General features: G+C 43.7%; 1 protein-coding gene across 1 annotated transcript; it reads right to left on the reverse strand.

Moving 5' to 3' along the window:
* PDC (phosducin) lies at positions 1–18823 on the reverse strand. Its single transcript, XM_030953635.1, has 4 exons — positions 18740–18823; positions 4206–4289; positions 2366–2526; positions 1–525 (listed from the first exon to the last, which is right to left on the reverse strand). Exons 2-4 carry the CDS (start codon positions 4264–4266, stop codon positions 1–3), a joined length of 747 nt encoding a protein of 248 aa, XP_030809495.1. The 5' UTR covers positions 4267–4289; positions 18740–18823.
* Positions 18824–24635: the final 5812 nt, after the last annotated feature.

The raw sequence follows: 24635 nt of genomic DNA on the forward strand, positions 1-24635 counted from the left end.
TTATTCAACATCTGGCTCATCTGTGCCATTTCCCAGCGCCGGAAGCTCCCTCTCAGGTAGCAGCCCATACTCATTTAGGAAAGCCTCCACATCCACAGCAAAAAACTCCTCACCAAACTGTTCAGAAACACTAATGAAATTGCTCAGGAGCTCCCCAGCCTTGTAGACCAGCAGGGAGGGGAGCACCTCGCTGGAGAAGCGATCGCCGGCGCCCGTGCTGGAGGCCTTGATCTTGCAGAACTTGACGGTGGGGTACTCGGCCGCCAGGCAGGCCAGGCTGCTGTTGAGGGCCTCACAGCCCTTGACGCCGTCCTCGTAAATGTGCACTATGACCGTGGTGGTTTTGTGCTCCTTCTCCACGGCCTCCAGGAACTGTTCCCCGTTCTGCAGCTCACACACGAAGCCGAACTTGGGCCCGAAGCTGAGGCGCTGGTGCATGTCCTGCATGCAGCGCTTGCGGTACTGCTGCAGGCAGCTCTCGTCCTCCTGCGCCGTGTGGATCAGCTCGTACTCCTGCATGCTCATCTGGGGAGACCCAGAGAGGGACGTGAGGGACTGGGGGCCCCTCGGGGCTGGGATGGGGACAAACAGACCCCCCTGCTGTCTGGAGAGCACCCAGAGCTAAGCTAAAAGAGCCATCACTCCCTGCAGCAGCTCCGTGTTGTCATATTACAAGAGTTCTATTTTCATTACATTGCAAGAGCTCCATGTTGCTAGAGTTTCGTACCTCCTTGATGTTTCTTGTAGGCAGCTCCTCTAGGCACTGACTCTTCCTTGTCCTTACAGTAGCCAACTGACTCCAGTTCCCCTCAGTCAACCAATCTACTCTTTTATAACACTCTTCTTATTGGCTACAGGTGTGCCCTGTTAACATCAGGCCTGCTCCTAATCTTCAGTAATTGGTTCAGCTGCAACTCTTTAGGGGATAAGATTACATTCTATACCACCTTCATTTACCCATACTGTATCCCCCTACAGCTCTGGGAGGTCTTGTTGAGAGACAGGTGAAGATCCTGTCTCAACGCTTGCCTGTCAGCATGATGGGACTGAAGGCAGTGGCAAAAATCTGGCAAAAATTTATGGATTCAATTTTTAAATAAAATCAAAATTGATTAAAATTTCCACCAAGAGTTGGTGGAAATTTTGCCAGTAGTGAAGCAGGCTTAATTCCTATGTTATTGGGTGTGACAGTGTTTGCAGGGGTCTGAGGATGAGGGAAGAGATGAGAACCTGACTCAATGTTTCAGAAGGCTTGATTTATTTTTTTATGATATATATTAAAACTATGCTAAAAGAATAGAAGAAAGGATTTCATCAGAAGGCTAGCTAAGAATAGAAAAAGAAAGAGTGATAACAAAAGCTTGTGTCTCGGACAGAGAGTCTGAGCCAGCTGGACTGTGATTGGCCATTGATTAGAGACAACCACATGAGACCAATCACAGATGCACCTATTGCATTCCACAGCAGCAGATAATCATTGTTTACATTTTGTTCTTGAGGCCTCTCAGCTTCTCAGGAGAAAAAAATCCTAAGGAAAGGATTTTTCAGAAAATATCATGGCAACAATTGGGCGTTTGGTTCCCCTCTGTTTCAGAATTAGTAAATGGTCATGACTGATGTTCAAGCTCAGAGCTCTATCCTGACCTCCAGGTTTTTAAACCTGCTAAAAATTTTCCATTGCATTAACCAAGGATAGGGCATTGTGGCAGGGAAGAGAGGAGCAAAGGTCAAGCTGTGCTGTGGTAGATGTGAAATACACTGCTTGTTTTACTGAAGGTACACTTTACTTGAGAGAGGACTGGGTAAAGAGAATCACAGAGCCGCTAATTAAGGTTGGAAAAGCTCTTTAAGATCAAATCCAACAATTAACCCAGCACTGCCAAATCCACCTCTGACCTATGTCTCTGAGTACCATGTTCCTATTTTTTTGGATTCTTTCAGGAGGTGATGCCATCAATGCCTGGGCAGCCCCTTCTAATGTTTGACCACCCTTATGGGGAAGAAGTTTTCCTGGTATCCAATCTAAGCCTCTCCTGGAACAACTTGTGACCGTTCCCTCTCATCCTGTCCCTTGCACCCTGGCAACAGAGCCCAACCCCTGGCTGTCCCCTCCTGTCAGGAGTTGTGCAGAGCCAGAAGGTCCCCCCTGAGCCTCCTTTTCTCCAGGCTGAGCCCCTTTCCCAGCTCCCTCAGCTGCTCCTGGTTCTCCAGACCCTTCCCAGCTTCACTGTTTTGCACATGTTCTGTCTGCATTGTGAGAGCTCTGCTAAGTTACATGGAAATTGAGTGGAAAATTCAAGATTTTCTGCTTTGTAACAGACATGTTTTACATAGAGCCAAAGTTAATTCCTTGTGCTTATCTTACCTTACGGCAGAATCTCTCTCTGGTGTCTTTGTCATCTCTGCTGAAAGACCTGTGTGGTGAAGACATTTGTCTAAGCATTTCTTTCTTACTCAGGGGTAAGGAGTCTCCATCTTCACTCTCTAATTTGAACTTCCTCCAGTCATTGATCACACCTTTGGGCCCTAAGAGAGATGAAGTTGGGTGAGAAAGCAGCTGCAACAAGAGGTTTCCTGAGAAGTTTGTGTTCTTTGAAGGTTTGTCCTTCTGTGCCTCAGTATATCTGTCCCTACTCCTTCCAAAGCACTCTCCAGGAGTGCTGAGAGCCAGAGCTTTTGGATCAATGTGTCCCGAAAAGAAGAAAAGAGGGTTTTCTCACCTGGATCACTTCAGTGATCTGGCTCCCATTGGGATACTATGGAAGGATTTTGGTGAACTACATGAGCAGTTAACATGGATAAGAATGTTGAAACATAATAAAATTGCTATGCTGGCCAAAGGTAGCATTTCGTAGACAAATATTTGATTTCTTGATAAACAGGTTATTAAATACTAATTTAAATACTTAATAAAATTTAAATATTAAATGTGCATAAGGACTTGGAGTAAAACTAAGAATGCAGGACATTTGAGATTATTTTTAAAAACCCCAAACAATACCTGTTGCACTGGAAGAGTAACCCATAAGGCAAATGATAACTCTGATTGTAATACAGATCTTGATCTTTGGAGCTGCTTGATTAAACTGCTTAATTTTGAAATTGTGAATTTAAAAATTTCAAAATTCCAGCTGTTTATCAAAATGAAAACATTTAATCTGCATATTAGATTATAAAGCAAAACCAAAGAATATTTCAGTGTTTTCAGAGGTGAAGTTTCCTATGGAAAATTTAGAAAAGGCTGGGTAAGCAGCTGTCATTTTCACAAGGAAGATGTGATGAAAGTGAGATGTGGGGTGTGTATATATATATATATATATATATATGTGGTGTTTATATATATATATACACACACATATCTATAGAATGATTTGGGTTAGAAGAGGCCTTAAAGCTCATCCTATTCCACCCCCTGCCATGGGCAGGGACACCTTCCACTAGCTCTGTGTATATATCATAATCTTGGCCACCAGCAGCAAGGCTGGTTGGGAAATAATCCTGGAGTTATTACAAGAGCTGCATTCATTATAGCTCCAAGGAAAAGAAGCCCTTGGAGCAGAGGGAGGCAATGATTGGCATCTTGTTACCTGGCAGCAGGGTGGAGGAGCTGTAGAGCTGAACACCATTGTCAGTACTTATAAAAATCCTGGTGATTGAGCACTGGATTAAAAAGAATGACGGTTTTGAGTGAGGTCTCTTTTTAGAGCTTCTAAATGCTGTGCTGTGTTTGCCACAAGGGGCATTTTTAGCGCCGAGTGTTCCTTCTGTAAGAAGGAAAAAATCATTTTGCCTTTCTAGTGAAATGTTATCACCTAGTTCAAATGTGGGTTTTGGTGTTCTTTTGTTGTCTTCTCTCCTCCCCTGGAGAGCAGAGTGAAGCAATAAACCACAGGAGTGAGGCAATAAACCAACAGGAGCCATGTCAGGCCATGGCTCTTGGTGGCTTTGTCAAGTGTCCCCTGTGTTTGCCCTTTGCTTCAGGTTTGAGGAGGAGCAGCACAATTTTGTAAATTACAATTTTTGTAATTTGGTGTTACCTGCCCTCCATGGGGGCTGTCACTTGCCCCAGAACACCTTCTAATTGCCTTTGGAACCTGGGTTTCTGTGCAAGAAGTTTGGCTACTGGAAATCTGGGTTTCTCCAGTGAACAGTGACAGTTTAACTTATTTTTGGAAAACAAACAAACAAACAGTTAGTTTCCTTGCCTGTGTGAGTTGCCTGTCCTTCAAAGTCTTCTTCCAAGCTGGTATTGGCATTTTCTTCCATTTCAGCAGCTGGAGTAGGAGATGCTGCAAGTCCCAAAGGGAGAACAGTTAATAACAGGATAGCAAAGGGATAAACTTGCAGCAGGTACAGCACGGTGTGTAATTTCCTGTAGCTGGTAAGTATCAGTGAAGATCAAAATACACATGGTAATTATGGAGCTTGTCATTGACCCACAGAAAGCAATTGGGATATATGTCAGTCTCCTTAAAACTGTGCCTGGCCAGATTCTCAGGTGAGGGTTCCTTCTTTATGCTCTTCCTTCCCAGTCACTGGAGAATATCAGGGACATGGTCATGGGAAATAGTGGGTGTAAAACTTCCTGTAATGGAAATGAGTACTGAGTATTTTCTTACTTTATTTTTTTTAATCCCTCTTGGAATTGGACTCTATTAATTTTCTGAGTGCTGTAAGTATTTATTTTTTAAGGGTTGCCAAAATTGCTCATTTCACATATAGAAAATGGAGCCAAATACTTGAACCTGTTGGGCAAGAGACCTCTGAACATCCTGGAGCTGGTTGGGCCATATTTATTGCAAAACAGCAAACTGATAGTGATTATAAATCAAAATCATGTTCTTGTTCCACCCTTTCCATAAACCAGGCAACCCAAAGAGCCAGACAACACTCTCAGGGCACTGTGATTCACCAGCACCCTTTTTATTTCTTACAGTGGAGTTTTTGATGGAGAACCACATTTATTTGGAGTGTTCCCATGGAGGACATAATCCCAGAGCAGTGGTGCCAGAGCACTACAGAGCAGCAAGAGCCTTAAGGCAGGTGATTTGAGTGTTCCCATTAAGTCTAGATGAGTTTCAGCTGTTCAAGTGCTAAGTTAAGCTTTGTTTGACTTCACAGTAGCAAAGATGTTCTCATGCCATGGCTGCCTTATTTAAAAGCTGCTGGAGTGTCAGACTGGAATGACAAATAGTGATGTATCTGCCTTCATTTTTCATAGCACCATCCAAGGATAATGTGGAGCAACAGCTGAGCAGGACACAAGGTATCTGATTCTTGTATGTATTGGGACTAAAGCTGATTAGCAAAGGTGCAAATAAGTTGTTCCATGCATGTAGTCATGACAATTAATAATTAATCAAAACTTGTGGGAAACATTGCAAGTAAGTTTGGAAGGGAAGCAGGTAACTAATTAAGGTTCATTAGTATGGATTCTCTAGGTTGCTCTATAGATAGGCTGTTGTCACTGTAGATCCAGATTACCAGATCACTTGCTGTTCCCTCAGTTCTGAAATAGAAATCTGAACTAATCCCTTCTCACTAGGCAAAACTAAGAATCTTTGCCATGTCAGGGATGAACAGATATAAATGCTGGATCAAACCCTTAAGTCGCTCCCTTGGCTTACATGGACATCTACAATAAGCTCTTCTGGCTGCTGCTGTGGATTTTCTTTGTTCTGGGGAGAACAAGAAGATTTGATTCCCTGTGTGCTTTGCTGTTTCAGAGCTTTGAGCTGAAAAGCACAGGATATGAAATTCAAGGAACTCAGTTGCATGCTCAAACCAGAAACCTTGTCTGTGCTTTTGGTGAAACATCTCTCTTCCCAGAGGTGGGAAGGGATTGCTTAACAAATGAAAGGTCTCTGTAAAATTTATGTTACTGATCTATTGTGCCCCATAAATCTGTGAAGATTACATGAATCATAACAGCATAAAGGCTGTGTTTCACCATTCTTCTGCAGTGTGGCACGAGGTAACAACCCTGACCATGCACAGGCTGGGAGTGGGAATCCAAAACTCAATCCTGTCCCCGTGACTGAGCGGGGCTGGGAGCTGGGAGCCAGGCATGCAAACCCTTCCCTTTCAGCTTGGTGGGGCTGTAAATCCTTGTCATTCTTATCTCAGCCCCGGGAGAATGACTGAGCCAGGTGTTTCCCAAGCAGGCAGCTGAGGACAAGGCACGTGGGCAGGGTGGTCCATGGGAGGGTGCTCCAGCACCTCTCCTCAAGGAAAGCGCAGCGGAAACTCTTGCGTGTCATGTGTGGGCAAAGTCATGCAATCAGTCAGGCAAAAAGTGGGCAGGGAACTCTCCCACATCCTCATCAAGGCCTGAGGTGGAGCTGTTGTGGCTGGCTGGGTTTTTTTTTGAGGAGGTGCTCTTTTATGTGCCAGGCAAGCGGCATTTTCCAAAGTTAAAAACGAGCTTCCCAATAAATGGGGGAGTGTGGGTGCTGCCAGCTGTGGAGGTTGTTGTTATGCAAGTGTGTCTGTGAGGAAATGTCTGTGTGTAAGGCTCACTCGGCACAGCACAGAGTGTCACAGAGGAGGTCAGGATGGCCCATCACGAGTGGCTCACATGAAAAGGTGCCACCTGCTTGCCTCTACAGGTGTGCTGGGACCTGCTGTGCCCAGCATGGGGATGGCTGGAACCCTCCTCTGCATCACATGGCAGCTCTTGCAAGAGCAGCAGCCCCATGGAGAGGCTCGTGTGGCTGCAAGTGGGTCATCCTTTGTGGACTGATAGAGTTGTCTTTTAGTAATTCCTTTAAGGCCACCTGAATAAGGCCATCAGCCTGAGTTGGCCGGAGAGCATTGTTAGGCCCAGCACTCAGAGGCAGGGATTCACTGCATGGGGATGATTTGATTCAGCAGGAATGGCCTTGTGTCCTGGAGAATGACCATCCCTGGCCATCCCAACCTCCTCTTACAGATTCGTTACTGCTTTACAGCTGATTATTTTCTTTTTTAAAAATCATGTAATTGTGCAGTCTGTCAATCCCAATACATAACTGGCTCAGGGTAGGAGCACAGAGTTCCCTGAGAGGGTGTTGTTTCACGCAGCAGGAGGATGTGCAAGTGATGGTGACGTGATGATTAATGTCATCACTGGAGTTAATTATGTCTCCTGGTTCTAAGGAAGCATCCACAGACCTTCCAGCCCACCAGCTGCCATTGGTACTGATCCCAAGCATTCCCTTTTTACCATTCTGACATTCCAGATGAACAGCAGTCTCTGGGGAGGGGGAAATTGCTAATTTAGAAAGTATTTTTATTTTCATTAGCTTTTCTCATTGGTTTTGATGACTGAAAGTGTCTCAAAGTTCAAATGGGTGTAACAAATTCTTATCAGGTCTGTGGGTCATCGATGCACTAGGCCCTATTTTGTCATGCATATGGTGGCTTTACACATGTATTTTAAGAGGCTGATCATTCTGTAAGTTCTTTACTTTCCTGTCTTTCTGACAGATTTTCTGAGTGAAGAAATGGAGAAGGTTTTTGTGTCCAAAAAACTTCTTTGGGAAGAAAAAACCCAAATGCAAAGTATAGGCCTGATGCTGCCATGTAATCTCTGTGAGCTCTGGATGTGTTGTAGATCAGAAGCAGAATCCCTGTTACTGCTGCTCATTCGCCTGGTGTCATTAAACTGGATGGGCCAGCCTCACTACAGGGTAGAAATAACCATTTAATGAAGTGGTTCTTTTTTATCCAGTATGGAAGAAGGTTTACTGCTTAGTAACAAGAATCATGGAATGGTTTGGGATGGATGGGACCTTAAAGCCCATCCAGCCACCCCCTGCCAGTGGCAGGGACACCTTCCCCTGTCCCAGGTTCCTCCAAGCCCCATTCCAATCTGGCCTTGAACACTTCCAGGGATGGGGCATAATTTTATGCCTTTGGCCTTCACAGAGATGTCCCTGTTTACCCAAAATTACAATTTTACTATTTTCTCCTGGTCTTATCTTCTGAGGTAGAAAGAACTGTAGCTGTGTCCTTATAATGAGGCCTTATTTAATCCTTGTAAAAGGATTGCAGCTGTAAATACAAAAAAAAAGTCTTGTGATTGTGAGTTATAGTTACAGAAGAGAAGGAAAATAAAAGAAAAATATGCCTAAACAAACTGTAAAAGGCAAGATGCATTCTGCAAATGACAAAGCCAATAAATAAAACTTGCTTTCCAATATAAGAGTCTTTGCTGCTAGTCCAGTAAGTAAACATGAGTAATATTTTTCTTAAAATATAAACATAGTCTAGGCACAACTTTGCTGCTTTCCATCTGTGCAAATCCTGCTGAAAATGCCATTTGTGTCAGGGTTTAGGTAGGCGGATCAGCAGCAGGCTGCAGGTCCCCAGTGGTCAGTGGGATATTGCTGGGAAGCATGACATTTTGGGGACCCTTGAGGGGGACAATGAGAACTGAGGGGTGTTTGGCAGTGAGATGTGGTTGCACATCTCTGGGTTGAGCTCCCTGTGGGTGGGTGCTCAGCTGGGACATGCTCCAAGTGTTCCCTTGGCTCTTGGGAAGAGTGACCTCGAGCAGCACTCCCCTCTCACAAGAGCTAATTTGAATCTTGCTTCTCTGCCCCTTTTCCCTAGTTCTCAGTTGCAAATTTCCCTCCCCGACTGCTCCTGCCCTCTCTCCCACACGGCAAGTAATAGTCACAGATGTACCTGGCACGGGGGCAGCTTCTGAAGCAAGCAAGACAAGAGAAAGAACAGCCATGGATTTAAATGTTCAGGTTCCTGAAATTTGGGGGAATTAGGTAAAATAACCTGGAACTGGAGAAGGCATCATTCCCCCTGCCTGGGCAGTGAAATGGAGCAAGCCCCCACTCTTCACGTACCCTTGGGAGGGCTAGCATCCCCCTGTGCCTGCAGCAGGGACAGGCTTCCAAGAATCCTTGGTCATGGACACACTGAGGTTCACAGGAGGCATTAGCAGCATTATGTAATCAAGATCAATGCCAAAGCTGGGGTTCCAGCCCTTTGCTCAAGGCCCTGCAGCACCTGCCATGATCAGCAAGTGTGGTGCCTCTGCAGCTCCCCTTGCGTCACGGGCAGTCAGATCCCTTACAGGAAAGTGGCTAAAGACAGGCTTAAGAGCCAACCTGCTTTGACTAATTGTGTCATCCCAAGGTGCAAGGACAGGATGACTGTGTGGCAAAATGGAAACATCCTGGGCTTACCTCAAGGAAAAAATGTGGTGCATCATGGAGTGATAAGGTCACCGTGGCTGGGAAAAAACATAATTTCAAAACACCAGGACTTGATTTGCTAGAGAAGAGATCACATGATAGGAATAAAACATAAAGCAGGCTGGGCTGATGCAGGGAGCATGTCACTGGGGCTGATGAGAGGGTTATGGGATTGGATTATTGCCTCTATCCGCTTTAGCAGAGTTATTCTGCTCTTCATCTGTGAGGTCGAAACATTTTAAATAGATGAGTCCAATGTTTCATTTATCCCTAAGGCTCTGCCAATTAGGAAATGCTTTATGTGACTACCCCTGTTTTCAATGTTGTGTTGGGCTGCAAGATCATAGGATTAATAAATATCCCTTTCTCTTCCTCTTTATTTTAGTCTTTCGAAATTTGCTCTATAATTATGCACCAGGAGTTATTCATCTTTTCTGGATTGCATAGTTATTTCTGGATATCACTCCAAACCAGGAAATTAGCTCAATGCCTGCACAGCAATCAGTGACAGGACAAGAGGGAATGGCTTCAAACTGCCAAACAGCTTCAGATGGGATATTGGGGAGAAATTCTTCCTTGGGAGGGTGGTGAGGCCCTGGCACAGGGTGCCCAGAGAAGCTGTGGCTGCCCCTGGATCCCTGGCAGTGTCCAAGGCCAGGCTGGATGGGGCTTGGAGCAATCTGAGCTCATGGAAGGTGTCCCTGCCCATGGCAGAGGGTGGCACTGGATGGGCTTTGAGGTCCTTTCCATCCCAAGGCATTCCATGATTCTGTGGTTCTATGATTCACTTCTACCAGAGCACCACAGTTTTGTCTGGAAAGGTAGAATGCAGGTATTTTAAAACAGGACTTGTTTTATTTTTTGAGGAAAAATTACAGTTGTCATTATTGTGGCAATAGTATTAGTATTGCCAGTAGTTGCCATGTCCAATTTCATTTAGCACTAACCAAAAATTTTTATTTGGAAAAGCTTAATTTTTGCATATGAAGTGGTGAATATATTTTGAAACTTGGGGTTCAAATATTGGGACATGTTACATTTGTTGGATCCGCTCTATCATTGTTACTCTTGTGATGAATTAATCTTTTTAAAAAAATATTCTGCTAGGAAACCTATTATTGATTTATCTTCTTTTTAAACAAATTTGGCTGTATCAAGCTGGGTGGAAGAGGAGGGTGGCTGGATACTGAGAAAATGTCTATTTGAAGCCAGAGGGAACAGCCAACGTTTTCAAATGCAGATTATTTAAGGGCACGGACCTCAATCCATGTTTAACCTCAATGCCTGCCCCGATTTGTCAGATGGATTGGACAGTTCACAGTGCTCTGGGAGTCTGGGCAGAGTTTTCAGTTGATATTGGAGTGTTTGTTTCTTTCTGAACTCCATGTTCACGTTTGCTAAACACACATCCTTCAGAGCCTTGGTTAGAGTTTACTGCTGTATTTAGCAAAGTCATGATGGATGGCAGAAGCCCAGGGGAGAGATTGTGCATAAGCTGAACAGATGTTTGCAATGTGTTTGATCCCTGAAATTTGTCAAAAATCTCTTGTGTCAGGGCTGTAACTCTGGCAGTGACGGGAGACAGGCACTTGGATAGGTTGATGGTTGGTGTTTTCTGGAAAAGGGAAGGAACTAGAGTTTGTTGGGAGATTAATTAAAGGTCTAGAAGTAGTTACACTGTGAGGACTTAGACCAACTCTTACTGCTCCTTTCCACCAAAAACTGAAAGAAGCCTGTGAGGAGTCAACACTTGTGAAGCTGGAAGAGCATCCACTGTCTCTTTTGGGATGGGTTTGACCAAGAATGCCTCCTAAGGCAATAGACATGCAAAAAACCTGCCCACAATAAACAGTTAAGAATATATTTTTGGAATTATAATATTTATTTCTGGTGGGGTTTTTTCATAGCCCTTTTTTTTCTCTTTAGCTTGTTGATGTTCTTTTCAAATGTGTATTTATATATATAAATCAGTAGGAATATTTGCTTTTACTTTTTTCATATCTACACTTTGTTACCATCATTTGGAAAAAGCAGGCTTGACTTAGCCAATAGATTTCCTCTAAAGCAGGGTCTAAACAGTCATTATCTCAAACTTGAGAGCTAAGCAATTAAAAAAAAATGAAATTCTTCACAACAGCTTTCATATTGATATGTTTTTTATTCCTGGCTTTCTCTGAGCATTAATATCCATCCTCTGAGATGTGTGAGGATCCTGTTTGCTGCTTTTCCATCATTAAAAATTTAGATTATCTTGTAATTCTGACCGTCTCTCACTGAATTAGTGCCTTTCTCTGCAGCTGGGCCCCCTCTTTCCCGAGAACATCCCTGTGTGAAGGGAGAAGAGTGAGCCATCTCCAGCTTTGGGCACTGGGCAAAGACCCTTGACCAGGGATATTTATTGACTTTGTGGCAGTTGAATGAGATTTACACATCTTGTGGGGCTGATTTGGGTGTGAGTCACAGCAGAGGAGTCACCTTGCTGTGGCAGGGAAAGGACAGGTGACCTTGGGTGGTCAGGGATTAGTGGAGTCCCCATCCCTGCAGGGATTCAACAGTGGCTGCTCCTGGATGTGGCACCTGGGAACATGTTTTGGCCTTGGCAATGCTGGGTAAAAGGTTGGATTTAATGATCTTGGAGATTTTTCCCAACTTGAAGTCTGTGATTTGTCTTGTGCTCTCAATAATTTCTTGTGTTTTCCAGCCTGCCTCCTTGGAGCTCTTCCTGTAGGACTGGCAGAGCTGAGCAGCAGTGCTGGCTCGTGACTGCCAGGTGCTTCCTCTTCCTCCATTCCCTTTTTTATTCTTCTGCTGAAGCGTCCTGAGTGCATCTCCACATCTTAGAAGATCTGACAGAATAATTTCCTAATTTCTCTTAAATGGGAAGATCCAGAGGTGAAAGTGGTCTGTCTGTATTTGTCAAAGGCAGTGGAGATGCTGTCAGGAGGATGCTGCCAGTCTGGTGTTGGCTTCAGTATATCCAAAAGAGAAGAAAAAATTTCCTCTGTGGAACCGTAAAACTGTGGTCAGCTGGATGTGATTTTGGTTTGGTTTTTTTTTTTTTTTTTTTTTTAATTATTTTTTTTATTTACTTTACCATTTACTAAAAAATGGAGTTACCATGAAACTGATTAAATGATGGTTGCCCAGGTCCTGCTCCAACCAGCTGCCTGTTTGCTTCCAATACCAGAACTAACATTGTCTCCCCTGAATGATCCTGACATCCCTGTGGCAAATATGATTGCATGAAGTCAGTGATAATAGGAATGTATTCCTCTGATAACCTTTATTGATCAGAAGATGAAAGCCAAAGCAGACAGGATTGTGGGGCCACTGGAAGCCCTGGAGTGTTTACATCAGGTCTGTAGCTCCCCTATATCCCAGAATCACATCCTGGCTGGGGTTAGAAGGGATCTGGGGATCATCCAGTCCAGCCCTCTGCTAGAGCAGATGGATCTTACCTAGGTGGGTTTGAATATCTCCAGAGGAGGAGACTGCACAGCCTCTCTGGGCAGCCTGGTTCAGTGCTCAGTCACCCTCACAGAAAAGTTTATCCCTTTCCTGCAGAGAGCTTTCATCCCATCCATGTCATTCCAGAGGCTTCATGTTTTCCTTTGCATCCTGTGATTGACTTGTGATTATAAATGGTGAGCTTTCATCAGCTAATTTGTAAATATCTTTACATGTGGCTTGTAAAACTGCACGAAATTAGAATTACTATGCTTCCTTTTCAAACCCAAGAGAGGCAAGCTGGGGTTGCAGTTAAGCAGCAGCTGAGGCATGTACATGCATTTCTCTGAGCATGTAAATAAATGCCATGATTTGAAGCACAGGCTGATGGCTTAAAACACACCTGTTCCCTCTCCTGCTCCAAGACACAGCTCAGATAAACAGCAGAGCAAATCCTTTCCCAGGGACGTGCTTTTATTTATGTAGAAACTGGAGTACAAGTGCTGGGCCAGTTTCTCTGTGCACACTTGGTTGGTTCTAAGACTTCTCCACAGGGAATGCCATGGCTCTATGCAAAAATTAATTCCAAATATTTTAGCCTGCTCAGGCTATAGTTGTGTCACCTCCTGAGAAGCCATCTAACTGTATTCTTTGAGGCTTCTGACATTCACTGAGTGCAAGAGCATCAGCACCAAAGCCTGTTGTAACAAGCAGGAGGAGAGAGTAGGGGCTTTTTGCAGAGGAAAAGAAGGAAAATAAAGGAAACAGAATGATCTGGTGGGAAAAGACCTTGCTGTAAACCCCTCTGATTCATTTCATCCACTTCATGTGTGCACAGCAGCACCCCAATGCCAATTTACAGGGAGGGGATTTGGAGCTGAACCCAGGGGCAGCATTCTGATTGCCCAGCTGCTGCTTGGTCCTGCCAACCCAAGGAGTGACAGCATCACTGATACTGCAGCTCTAGGAGAGGGAAAAGGGCCCCAGCTCCTCGGGTTCCTGGGACAACCTTCAGGATGAATGGGAACTATGCTCAGCGTAGGTACCTGAGCACAATGTTCCTGACTGAGTTACCCCCTGCAGCAGCCCCAGCTCTGCTGCCCCTGGGGCTGATGTGATAAGATAAGCCAGGTCCTGACCCCTTCTGTGGGCAGCAGGTGGCCATGGGATCAGCAGGAGTCAGGACAAGGGACACTGGGGGTGTTCCCATGGTGGGTGTTCTCCTCTCTGCACGTTTGTTCCTGGAGCAGGGGGTGATGTTTGGTTAAGCCCAAGCCTGACTCCAGCTGTGAAGGCTGTGGCAGATGTGGGAAGTGGATGGAGGTGCAGCCCTAGCAGTGTGCTGTGCTTGAGAAAGGAGAGGAATTCCATGAGCATTAGAGGTAATGAAATATGATTTTTTTTTTCTAGGATTCATTTTCTAATTATTTTGGCACCTAAAAGCTATTTTGCTGTGTCTACAGCACTAAATGGGGCTCTATTTGTGGATTCTCCAGTGCTAAAGAATAAGAAGTGAATGCAAGTGAGAGAATTCCCTCTCCCTTTGGGAGAAATCAGGCTCAGATACAAACCTAGAGAACATCATACATCAGAGAAAAACCATCTTTTTTCAGATTGCCATGATGTCAGAGATTTGGATTTACTTGCTAAATGACTGTTGCAGCATTAGCTGTCCCAATGGAACAGCTCAACTATGAATCAGTTTGTGAGAGCCTCATTTATTGATGTGTTCCAACAAGGTCTCTTAAAAAAATCAAATCACAATTCATTTAACTGTTTAACAGCACCAGATTAGGCTATATGGCAGCGAATCTATATTTAATCCCTTTACTTTAAACATTGTAGGAGAGTCTTGGGTGATGCATTCATACTGAACAGAAGGGTATAATCAAATTTTAAAGTCCTAAAATGATTGTTACTCTGCTTTAAATAAACAGACACTTTCTAAAATTAATTAAGTCATGGAATCCAACCAAGAATGGCTTGGGTTGGAAGGAATGTTGAAGGTTATCTTGGCCCCCTGCCACGGGCAGGGACACCTTCCACTGGTCCCCTAAGGCAGATGTGGATGAACACATTCTGCTGTGAGGTTTGCCATGGGCTGTGAGTTACTGACATTGCCAAGACAATGTGGTTCAGTGGCCTGAAACCCTTTTTGGATGAGCTACAGAATTTGACTCATCTTGAGAGGGTGCAGGCATGGATGATGGGGACCAAAATTCACTCTCCTTGGCAAAGATGGTCCCTGGAAGTGAAAGGCTGGAGGGGGCTGTGGTGTGGGAGCTGAGGAAGCCCCTAGGGTCTGAAGGCACTATGTTTAGACCTCACACCATCCATGTCTGCCTTGTTTCTTCCTCTGGCAGAGCCTGACTTCTCCTAACCCTTCCTGAGCACTTACTTCATCCTGTTTGGCTTAAGGCTTAGCCTAGCTACTTTTAGCTAGGCTGTATTTCCAAATGTGCCTCTTGTCTGTGACCAAATGTGGAGTGTCACAACAAATAAACCTGGGCACATCCTGTATGGAAGGGGGCCAAGGTGAGCAGCTGGCAGGTGCTGCTGCCTGGCATCTGAGGACAGAACTGGGGCCTCCCCAAGGCTGGCTGTGTGTGACATTGAGTGTGGACAGGACCCACCTCTGAACCAGTGCCCAACAGTGACCACAGACCTGGGATTAACTTAGATTTGCCAGGGAAGGTGGTTCATCGTTGTGTGCTTCCAGAGATGCGATGTCTAAGGATTTATCTCGTAACTTCCTTTAAAACACCCTCCATTTGCTTTAAGGCCTTCCTGTGCTGCCACTGCTCTAAACCTGGACAGCATCCCTGCTCCCAGGAGGAATGGGAATGAAGGCTATCCTTGGCTTCTGCTGGAGGTAGCTGTTTTCATGGGATCCCAGCAATTCAGAAGGACAGGAACCAGCACCCTGGTTGTTTTATTTGGTACTTTGTGCCAGAATGCCAAGCCTTTATTATAACATGTTTTCATCTTAAATTACAGTAAAGTCTTTAATTCCGTTTAAAGCAACTCTGTAAAGTATTGCACAAATGGAATAATTCAAGAATGTTTTAATTATGTCACATCCTGCATGATTTACACTGCTAAAATGGCAAGGATATGCAAATAGAAACAAATGTCATTTCCAGATGCCATTTGAATGCATTCCTTTAATGTTTTCAAAACAAAGAGATTGCTTTTGTGGAAGATCAGCTCAGTCTGCAGGAATCACTGCTCCTGCCATGCCTTCCTCTGATAGAATGCAGCAAGAAAAACTACATGGTATTTGCTCACTGCAATTTCCTGAATTTTTCTTATTTGTCTGATCTCTGGCTGATAGATGGGAAGGGGTTCTGGGTCATCAAAAAAAGAGTTCCTTGGCAGGCAAATATATGGAGCTATTTGTCAGGCTCATCATTTTTTCTCTGCATGTTGTTGCCTTCATTTTCCATGTCTGTCCGTAACAAAAATGCCAATACAAAATTGAAATGTTTCATTTTAGCTTAAAAAAAAAATATTATTACATGAGGTGGCATGAATTCACCAAGCCTTTCACTGGAAGTTGGAAGGGGTGGGGTTGATTTGTTTTTGTTAGGAAATGCAAATCCCATAATTTTGGCTAACTCTGCTCATACCTGGTGTCAGGGCAGACCTCATTTCTCACTTTCACTTTGTTTTCTTCTACTCATAGCCCTTTGATACCCTCATTGCAGTAAGCAGCAAAATAGGAATTTCTCTGGACTGGGATGCTGACTGTGGAGATGCCCTACAGCTTTGTCTGGAATTCTGTAGGCACTGAGCATTAAAGGAAGAAGCTGTGGGATGCATTCTGCTCAACACAATAATATGTTGGTTTAAAGCATTTAAATCCAGGAAACAATTCTCTGTATTTGGACAGAGGCTGAACACTGTGCTCCTTCAAGCAGCTCAGAATGAAGGGTGTAATTCAGCCTCACTGTGGCTGGCCATGTGCCCTAGAGTGAGCCTCTTATGGAGTTTAAGATGGGATAGTGCTGAAAGCTGGTTATCAGAGTCTTCAGCTGAGTTCCCCATGTCCTTTGGCCACCTTAAACACACCAAATCTCAGGGGCAAGCTGATTTTCTTTCCTCTCCTCACTCACCAATGCCTAAGTGGGCAGTACAGTCTCTGGAGGGCTTTCTGTCCACAGGTGCCTTGTGGGGTTAGTCTGGTGTCATATCACTGGCAATGTGGAAGAACACAATAGGTATAAAACATGGGATGGGAAGATCAGGGTGCTGTGGATTTTCCTAAATTCTTGCATTTCTACATTTAAGATTCTTCTGAAGTTGCAGAGCTGGTGTCGAGTGAAGTCACAACCTCCCAGAGCTGCAGGTAGTTACCCCACTGAGCTGCCTAATCCTGGAATCCAGTGCAATATTTATGGAGAATTATTTCTCCTCTCATTGCATTGGTCAGGCTCTGGTTCTTGCTTTGGAGGGCTGGAAGGGGGCAGGAAATGCCCTTTGGTGCTGTGATTCACCCAGGACAAACCTTTGCAGTGGAGCCGAGGGTATGACCACGAGTATTTTGAAGGTGTGAAATACTTGTAGGGTTTTTGAACTTTGTAAATGAGGAATATGGGAACCCTGTGATGGCTTTGAGACGCACTGCTGCTAAAGAGAAATTCTCCTTATCACTGCAAACCAGCAGTTGAACATCCTGGTGTATAGTAATCATCTTTAACTCTGTTATTTGCTCTCAAGCTGTATTATTTTGGTGATTATCTGTCATGCCCTAATGCATTTCCCCATCTTTTAACTGTGCTGTGATTATAATTGCTAGGATTAGACTTTTATATTTATAACAAAGATCAGCTTTAAATCCTGCTCTCAAACAGGATGAAGCACTTCCATATAATTCTAGCAATCTGGTACAGATCAGCTGCAGAAAAATTGGTTAGGTTGAAATTATTCCCTCCTGTCAAAAAGATGCCAAATACTTGCAGGAAACGTGTAAAGCCATTGATTGTGCAGATGATACTGTTTGTGTAAGCAAGAATCCAAGGTGTAATTTTTCCCCAAGGTTTCTTGACCTCTCAGACCTGTCCTATTAAAATCATGCTCATTTTCTGGGGATCTCAGCTGTCCAAAGCAATCTCTCAGGGCCAAAAAAAGGGGGTTTTCTCCATCTTTTTATGTAATGCATCCTTTAGACCTTCAGTTATATACCTGTCACCTGCCTAAAACTAGTTCTGTATAGCAGCTACAGAAGGAATTGTCTTGTCTAGGGTACATTTGGGTTATTACTGTTTCACACCAGTATTTGTGCTCACCAAAACATTCTTTTGCAAGAAAGCGATTCTTGCAAAACCAAGCTGAGATAAGATACCTGGATAAGAAGGATTCATTCTAAAGTTAGCATTTAGAATTCCTTGGAAGCTCCAAAATGGGCCCAGACATGAACATTTTCTGGAGGTTCTCCCAGAGATTTGAGTCCTTCATTCACCCTTCCCCAGAGCACACAGCTCCATCCCAGCAGAGGCAGAAGGAATGGCGTCTTTATATTCATTTGCAGATCCTTATATACCCTTATAGATCCCTATACCCTTATAGGTTAGTATTAAAATGTAGGTTACAAAAGAGTAGAAATCCCATTTTTTAATCAAATCAATGCCAAAATCAAATAAAGAGAGACAGGATTCCACACAAGGAATATAAAAGCCTTGTTAAATTAGATACAGGTGTCACTTCCAATAGTCTGGGCACACACTGTCAGCAGGTCCAGGATCTGATTTCTAATATATTTCCATTTCCACCAGGTGACCCCAGCTGGAGTGAAGCAGCACTCACTGCCCATGCATTCATTTAAAGCAGAAATAATGACAGCTCTGGCAGCTTGTTATTCTCAGGTTAATGAAAGCAGCCTGCCAAACTCACAGCTGGGAACCTGGCAGCACTTGCTCTGTCACCAGCCCCATTTCACCCAAGCTGCCAAATGTGAGGCTCTTCTGATAGACCCCATCACCCACATTTCTTTATTAGAACCTTTCATACACCACTAATACATCTTCAAAACACTATAATTTTTTCCCCTAGTGAAATCAAACTTGAAAGGCAAGGTTTAATCACACAAATCATGGTACCTGAGAGGCTCAGTCACTCAGCTCTGCTGTTCCCAGGTGCTGACCAATGTCCTTGGAGTTTCCAGGAGAGGAGCTGGATTACAACTGACCACAGTGAGACCTGGCCCCAGATTTACATCCCTCTGCAATGATGACCCCTGCAGAAATAGCTTTGGGCAGGTAATAGGATTATCAGGAGGGAATTAGAAAATTCTCTTCATTAGTTTGAGCCAATGAAGCTGCAGACTGGAGAGAGGTTTAAAGGATTTGGTACATAAATATAATTGGGCAGGGAGAAAAACAACTGTGCTCCAAGAGCCATCACAGATGGCACCTTGCTATTGCAGAGTCAGGTGTATTAAAAATGCTGGAAATGTACTGATGGATTATAGGAATGGTGTAAGAACCCATTACTGGGTGCAGGAAAGCTGCCCTTACAATCATAATGGCCTTTTCATTTTTTCTGAGATTCCAGTTTATAAAAAGGATAAAAGTATTTACAGAAACTCTGCTAATATTTAAATAAATCACCCAGTTGTACCCAATTACTCATTGAGCACTGACAGGGCACAAATGAAAAAAAAAGTGAGGGAGAATTGTGTTCTATGGAAGACTATAAATGTCTAATGTGGCATTAAGGAACATTAAATTCTAAGCAGTTTTAAATGGAAGGCTTGCATTGAAATGCCCATATCTGTGGCTGTGACATGTAGTTGGATGCTCTGCAATCAAGAATATCACAGAATCCCAGAATGGTTTGGGTTGGAAGGGACCTTACAGCCCATCCAGTGTCACCCCCTGCCATGGGCAGGGACACCTTCCACTGTCCCAGGTTGCTCCAAGCCCTGTTCTTGGGCACTTCCAGGGATTGGGGGCAGCTTCTCTGGGCACCCTGTGCCAGGGCCTGCCCTCACAGGGAACAATTTCTTCCTAACATCAAATCTCTCATCTCGTAGTTTAAAGACATTCCCCATGTCCTATCACTCCCTGTCTAACCAAAATAAGCAAACTTGAACCAGTTAAAAAACTTATATAGACAACATCCTTCACAGGTGCAATCTTGAGGGTTATTGCTCCATTTGAATATCGAGCAAGAGTTGCAGGGTACCCAGAGCTTTTGGAATTGGGTTGCTGGAGTGGCTGGCTGGTGGCTTAGGTTATCCAAGCTTTTGTTCTGATAACACTGAAAGCTCTCCAGAGGTCTGAGTACTTGGTAAGACCAGCCTTCATTAAGCCTCATCTTCCTGATGTCAGAAAGGCTGGGACAAGGAAAGCCCCTCCTTCTGCCAGTGGGGGACATTTTCACAGTTGGGTTTTATCAGGATTGTTATCAGCCTCTGTCCTTGGAGTTTCTCAAGCCCAGCTGGTGATTCCTGGGCAGAGTTGTCTAGCTGGCCCTGCTTGAGCAGGGACTTGGACTGGAACCCCAGCTTTAAAAAAACCCCATAGTTCTAAGAAAGCTAAAATGGCAACAGATTCATTTAAAATGAGACATTCCAGTTTAGTGATGTTTTCCCCCCAACTTCCAGCATTTATGTAGAATTGTATGTACAGTTGTGCTTTGCTTGTTTGCCTGGTTTTGTTCCCTGTTTGGCCTAGGGGAAAGTGTCCCTGTCCAAGGCAAGGAGTTGGAATGAGGTGAGCTTTAAGGTCCCTTCCAACCCAATCCACTCTGGGACTTCCCTGTCTCTCTTTGCTAAGAGTTATTTCCTACCTGACATGCATGACCTGCCACAGATTCCAGGTTCTTCATTCCTCTCACTTCCTCATGGACTATCTAAATGTCTTTTATGAGATGGTTGTTAATTTTTAATGGAAGGTCCCATTAAATTGAGAAGCTCACTTAGCTCGCCTCCAAAGGGCAAACCAAGAAATTTCATTCCTTGTGAAAACATATAAAACATATAAAATCATAGAGTTGTGTAGGCAGAATTCAATTCAGCGCTGAAGGAGCTGAGGGAGTTTTCCAGAGCCCCACAGGAGGACACAGACAGGGGAGAGGGGCCAGGCAGGGAATTCCTAAATATAAACTTGTCAACTTCCAGTTCTTTGAAGATTTAAGCTGGGATTCCATTGGAGACTGCTTTTTATTTGAGCAGGGTATTGAATATCATGGTTTGTATATGTTGAACCTTTTGCTTTTTTCTGTTTTGTCCGTTTTTGTGACTTCAGGCTGTGAGAAGTTCTCTTATTTTGGTGCAAGGCCTGGATATGATTTAACTCCACCACCCTCTAGGTTCTCCCTGCTGCAAGTCACAGAAACATTAAAGAAACATTAAAAAAATTCAGTGTGCCTGTGGAGGAAACCTTTTAAACTAGCATCTCCAAAAAAGCTTTGTCAGGCCTAAAAATGACATTTTGAAACAATTTAGTCTTCTCCAACTGGTAAACTTTATTAAATTTTTAGGGTTTTCATGTTTTTCTCTCTCCCTCTTTTTTCTTTAATTATTATTATTATTACATATTTTTCTTTTCTCCTTGCTTCTGATAAGATATCTCTTCTGCAGCTTTAGGTTAAAACCCTTAATGCACTTAATGTTTTTAATTTAGATTAAATTTTCACTGCTAGTGACTGCATCGTACATGCCACAATTTCAAACAAAATATCTGTCCAAAAAATTGATTGCTGGTGTTATTTTGTGATAGTTTTATATCTAATGATGAAGAATTTGCACTTGCAGGAATATCTACAAATTTACAGTTGTTCATCACTGGTTCAAAAAGCCCCTTTGTTGCAAAAAGATGGATTAAATCTTGACACAGAAACTGATCCTAAACCAATTAGGAAAACTCCATTTGTTTGCATCCTTGTCATTGAGTTAAGGAAGATTAAAATGCAGAGCAGGAAGAGGTGCAATGTGTTTCCCATACCAAATTTGTCATGGAGCTGCAGCATCCTGCCCTGATGCAGGTCTGAGGCAAAACAAGGCTTAGAATTGTCGCCAGTTTAGTTGCTTTTCCACTGAAGAGGTCGGAGCAGCTCCTGCTGTCAGGGAGAGACTGACACCTTCCCACTGCCCTGCTGTATTTGTGCAGTTTGTGCCATAATTGGTGTGTTGGTTTTGCTCCTGCTGTGACCCAGTGTCACCGTGGTATTTTCTGAAAAATCCCTTTGCCAGGATTTCTTCTCCTGGAAGCTGAGACGCCTCAGAAAAGAATGAAGACAATAATTATCTGATTGCTTTGGAATGTGGTCTGGAGATCATTTACCAACAGGTGCATCTTTGGTTGGTTTCATGTGAATTGTTTTTAATTAATGGCCAATCACCATCAGCTGTGTCAGACTCTGAGGAGTCAATCATGAGCTTTCATTCTCATTCTTGTTTAGCCTTCTGATGTATCCTTCCTCTTTCTTTAGTACAGTTTTAGTATAGCATTCTTTTAATATAATATAATATCATAAAATAATAAATCATCTTTCTGAGAACATGGAGTCAAATTCTCATCTCTCACCCCATCCTGGGGACCTCACAACACCACAGCCCTGTCTCCATCACCTGGGATGATGGCTCCATTCCTGCTGGCAGTGACCTTCCTGCCTTTGAAGAGGGATGAGGAGAAGCCATATTCCCAACTGGCCATCCTCTGGCATGGGAATTCTGCTCCTTCATCCTGGCTGCCCACCCTGTGTGCGCCAAGTGATGCCTTGGCAAGGCTGGGCTCAAATGTTGGTGTACAGTGGAGGCGTCTGCGTTCCCTAGTGGGCTCAGGAACGCCTGAGGTGTGCCGGATCAGGAGCCAGAGGGGCTCAGGCACTGGAAAGTTCCTTTAGGGAGTCGTCCCCTTGGTTTTAGGAATGCTCTGTGCATTGAGTTGAGTGTTTGCCACCAAAATCTGTTCCAGCAAGGGTCAATACAAAACTTCTGGAAGCGTTTGGGGAGGGGTGTGACTACTTCTGGAGCGCATCCTTGCATCCACAGGGGTGATCCCTATCCATATCCTGCTTCAGTATTATGACTTTGTCTTCCAGACAGGTTCACCAAGATTTTTTTCCTTTTTTTTCCGCGAACATTTGGCCTTTCTTCAGTCTTTTATTTTGCACCATTCCGTGTTGCCCACAGAGGTCGGTGTTTGCCTGGGAAAGCAGAGCTGGGTGCTGGAGCTCCACCGTCTCCGTCCTCTTTGCTTCAGAGGTGCTTCCCCCCCTTTCCCTGCGATAAAAACGTTACATTCATCTCTTCTGAGCTTCTAAACACGTCCCTGAGCAGGAAGGTGCTGGTGTGTATCTTGGTACAGCATTAGGCTTTGCTACCTTTAACAGATTTTAGAAGATCAAACATGGTATTTAAAAAAACTCCCAAGATCTTGACATTTCGTAAAATATTTGCATATCTTAAAGAGGAATAGAGGATAATTCAGAGTGATAGCTGTGTCTGTAGTTATCATCTTACATATATTTTATGCAGTCATTTGCTGGCTGAGCACATGAAATGTTTTCAGGGATGTGCTTGTGGAACGAAATGCTCCCTCTTTATCCTGACACCCACCCCCCGGATTTGTCTGGGGTAGGAACAGCATGAGAGCAATTACACCAACTGTCTGCCAGAGATTATGGAAGATATTTGGGGAAATAAAGTCTGTGGAGTGGGTTTTCAATAAGGAAAGTATAAGAGCCATCACTCAACAACCAGGTTGTGTTTTGTAAGGAATTGTCTCCTCAAATGTTCTTTACATGAATCACAGGTAATGCTCCTAAACACATTTAAATGTGTTATTTTAAATTATTTTCTTTGTGCTTTCACATGGAAAGTGAGGCGAGAATTAATAGTATTTTAATTAGTAGTTCTGTGTGTTCCTGTAATTAAATTGGCCTAATCCCTCTTTGAAGACTGACCATTATTCTACAAAAGTCAAACCAATTGATTTAATTGGATAGTTCTTGGGACTCCATTCATTGGGAAGTTTCTATGGAGGGTAGGTTATCAATTAAATGATTGTGGAAAGTGTGGTGTATCCACTGCTTTTGGAAATGTATTTGTGGAAATTTCCAGCTAAAAGCAGTTATACATAATTTGTAATATTCATTTTCCCTCCTTAAAGATGTTGTCTCCTCCTAAAGCATCTTGGCAGTGGCCAAGATTTCTAAGTGCTGAAATCCTGTTTGCACCCAGGTGTGCTCCCCTTAACTTTTTATTAAGTTAACTTCCCAATCCTATATTTTAAAATTAAAAAAAAATAATTAAATAAGTGCATAGGGCATCATGATGCATGGCTTTCTCAGTTTACATCTAGGCAAATGAAGATCACTCTCTTTCAGATTTTCTTTGAAGCTGGAAGGAGCACTGCTACCTAAGGCACTGAAATGTTCTCCTTACACCTCAGTTTTTGCTGGCTTGGTGTGTTTAGGCAGCAAATTCATTCACCAGAACAATGGGTAAAGGGTGAGGCTGGGAGCTGTTAGATGATGCAGTTTCTAAACTGATTTGTTGCCACGTAATGAGACTTTTGTGGCTCTTTCACTACTGCTGATAGCCTCTGCTTACTAACATTAATGGCAGCTTGGAGTGAGATGAAGCAATTCTCCTTTTGTCTTCTCCTAGGGGTTTACCATGTATGTGTTTCCACAGCAGTGATGTATGACCTTCATTTTGCCACTCCTCAATATGATCATAGCGTTCTTCATGTTGGAGGAGACCTTAAACCCCATCCAGTGCCACCCTTGCCATGGGCAGGGACACCTTGCACTATCCCAGGTTGCTCCAAGCCCATCCAGCCTGGCCTTGGACACTTCCAGGGATCCAGGGACAGCCACAGCTTCTCTGTTCCAGGGTCTCCCCACCTTCATATTGAAGAATTTCCACCTAAAATCTAATCTAAATTTCTCCTTTCATCCTAAATCCACTACAGACCATAAAAACCTCTCTCGACCTTTCTTCTTAAGCCCCCTTTTGGCACTGAAAGGCTATAGTAAGATCTC

The sequence above is a fragment of the Camarhynchus parvulus genome, chromosome 8 (assembly GCF_901933205.1).
Source record: "Camarhynchus parvulus chromosome 8, STF_HiC, whole genome shotgun sequence".
In the NCBI taxonomy this organism is placed as follows: Eukaryota; Metazoa; Chordata; class Aves; order Passeriformes; family Thraupidae; genus Camarhynchus; species Camarhynchus parvulus.

Excerpts from the sequence above, each read along its gene's own strand:
- PDC (XM_030953635.1), bottom strand. The coding sequence starts at position 4,266 with ATGGAAGAAAATGCCAATACCAGCTTGGAAGAAGACTTTGAAGGACAG. Across the intron at positions 2,527-4,205 it reads AGGACAGGCAACTCACACAG|GGCCCAAAGGTGTGATCAAT; the intron begins GCAAGGAAACTA and ends CATCTCTCTTAG. Across the intron at positions 526-2,365 it reads GAGAGAGATTCTGCCGTAAG|ATGAGCATGCAGGAGTACGA; the intron begins GTAAGATAAGCA and ends GGGTCTCCCCAG.